The sequence below is a fragment of the Anneissia japonica genome, unplaced genomic scaffold, assembly GCF_011630105.1.
Source record: "Anneissia japonica isolate Jap-2015-1 unplaced genomic scaffold, ASM1163010v1 scaffold25645_len2202_cov185, whole genome shotgun sequence".
Taxonomy (NCBI): Eukaryota; Metazoa; Echinodermata; class Crinoidea; order Comatulida; family Comatulidae; genus Anneissia; species Anneissia japonica.
Genome location: NW_022691145.1, coordinates 1 through 2,202, shown reverse-complemented (window position 1 = coordinate 2,202; position 2,202 = coordinate 1). Strand labels below are relative to the sequence as shown.

The following is a 2,202-nucleotide window of genomic DNA, read 5'->3' as shown; positions in this document are numbered from 1 at the left end:
TTAGGCGACGCTTGTTGTAGACTGGCATAGTGTTTACGGAAATAAATACCATTTTATACACATGCCCAGATCGATTCACCAGCAGCCAGTCATCGCCAGCAGCAGCGAGCCATCGCCAGCAGAGAGATGTCACTGCAGCAAAACACTATTGTACCAACGCTGTTCTAATAATATATAGACAATGGGTCGTGCTCATATTATTTGTTATATTTTTATTATTCATTAGCATAAATAATTTTGTTCGAAGAACATTTTATGCAGTTGTACTTCGCAGCACTTCACTTGCAATTTGCAATTTCTAGTTCTATTATATTTTATTGAACTATAATATGTCTTCCCTCTTTTTTTCACCAATCATTTTTGTCATTTCAAATATCCTATTTTTATTTCTCGGTGCAGGTGAAGGTAACAAGTGTGGAGGTAAAATGGCAGACAAGAGGGATTTTATTGAGCGAGTCTGTCAATGATGATGAGTTATTTAAAGTACCTGAAAAGATTATTCAGGGCAATAAGCTGAAAGAGTGAGTTGCAATCTTTTGTAATTTTGTGGAAGTGCTTTGCCACAGCAGTAACGGTTTGGTTTGCCAACCTTCTGGGCGGGGTTTCAACCTTCCTGTGCACTTTGCTTATGTCCCTGAGAAGACAATTTGTCTGTGTGACTTTTTCTTCACCCAGTAGTATAAATGGGTACCTGATGGGGTGACTTGCTTCTGTCCCAATATGGCAGAAACACTCCAGCATAAGCACCCAAGGAACAGGGAAAACCTAAAGGAAATATATCCCCCGTCCTTGAATCCCCACTGATCTTGTTTATTCTACTTTAGGTTACAGGTTTTACGACACTTCAAGCATGCCAGTTTACAAATCGGAGATAGAGCTATGTATAAAATAACAACTGACCAGGTTATACACCCTCAGCATGTTGCGCTAGGCTCCCTCTACTGCTTCAAGCAGCCTGAGCCTTCTCAGAAGGCTGGTGGAAGACAGTCACAAAAACAACACTCTTCTGGTGTGGAGAGATCTACTGAAAGTGTTCCATCCTCAAATGAAGAAAGAGTGGAACTAACTGAAAAAGTAGAGAAATCTGAAGCGTTAAAACTTGAAGGCGATCAGGAATTAACTTCAGAAAATCTTGATGAGAACATTGATGTTGGAAAAGATGATAACAAAAGAACATTTAACTCTCAAGAAGCAAATGAAAAAGAGGGAACATTAATTTCTGGGGAACATGATGTGTCTGCGATGGAGAAAAATGATGAAGAAAAGTGCGCAGAAGCCAGTGCTAATGTCAGGGAAACGTCAGTTCAAATGAGTGATGGTAAAGTAGTTAATATAGACTTGGAATTACTATGTGAAATACATCGGCAACTTCTCGAAGCCTCTGATGATATTGCCAAGATAGGCGGTTGCTTCAAACCACTGATCAGCAATGAAAGTGGGGAGGCTGCCGAACACATGGAACAGCATATTGTCAGACTATTGCAATCAAGAAATGAACTTCATGAGCAAATTGCATTAGTAGAGGGACTGATAAACGGTATGAATGAAACGCCGATTGAGGTGAAAGAGAAAGATTCCTTTAGGAAGGCTGCAGAAGGACATCACCTGAAGACCAGTGCGGCTAGGATGCCGAAGTTGAGACCTGGACGCAATAAGAAGCAGCCAGTGACAGCAGGTGAAGAGGTGTGTGTAGAAGTGACTCATACCTCAACAGTTGTTGATGTTACTTGGCAGGTGAGGTTAATTTACTTTTTCGTTCATCATCACCTCCAATATTACCCTTGAAAAATACAGATTCCAGTCAACTCACCCCTAGAACACATGCCACTTGCAATCTCACCCCCTACAAACACCCCCCCCCCTTAACAAACTTACAAAGTCATTTGTTAATGCGCAAGTTTGTTAGTGGCAGGGGCGATGCCCCGGGGAGGCAAAGGACCCTCGTCGGAGAACTCTGGACACCCCACTTGGATCCCACTGTCGGAAAACTTTCAGCAAGGTTGTCGGGGAAAGTATAATTCAAATGTCTTACTAAGCTGTCAAAATTTTAAGGATTAAAAACTGTTTAATGTGAGCAGTGCTACCGTATGTGCGAGGTGTACTATTGCAATCGTATGGGTTGCAGTGGTGTGCCAGCTCTTCTTCGACAGGTAGCTGGTACCTCCGATGGGGGAGGGGCTAAGCTTCCTTACTGGGGCGTGG

The 2,202-nt window shown here is 42.3% G+C and overlaps 1 protein-coding gene across 1 annotated transcript; it reads left to right on the top strand.

Annotated features, from left to right (window-relative positions):
• Positions 1-399: 399 nt before the first annotated feature.
• LOC117099974 lies at positions 400-1,805 on the top strand (the record flags this gene model as incomplete). The annotated part of the gene is made up of 2 exons (XM_033239503.1): positions 400-521; positions 825-1,805. Coding segments are annotated over 2 exons (1,083 nt in total), but the record flags the coding sequence as incomplete, so codon positions are not given.
• Between the last annotated feature and the right edge of the window lie 397 nt (positions 1,806-2,202).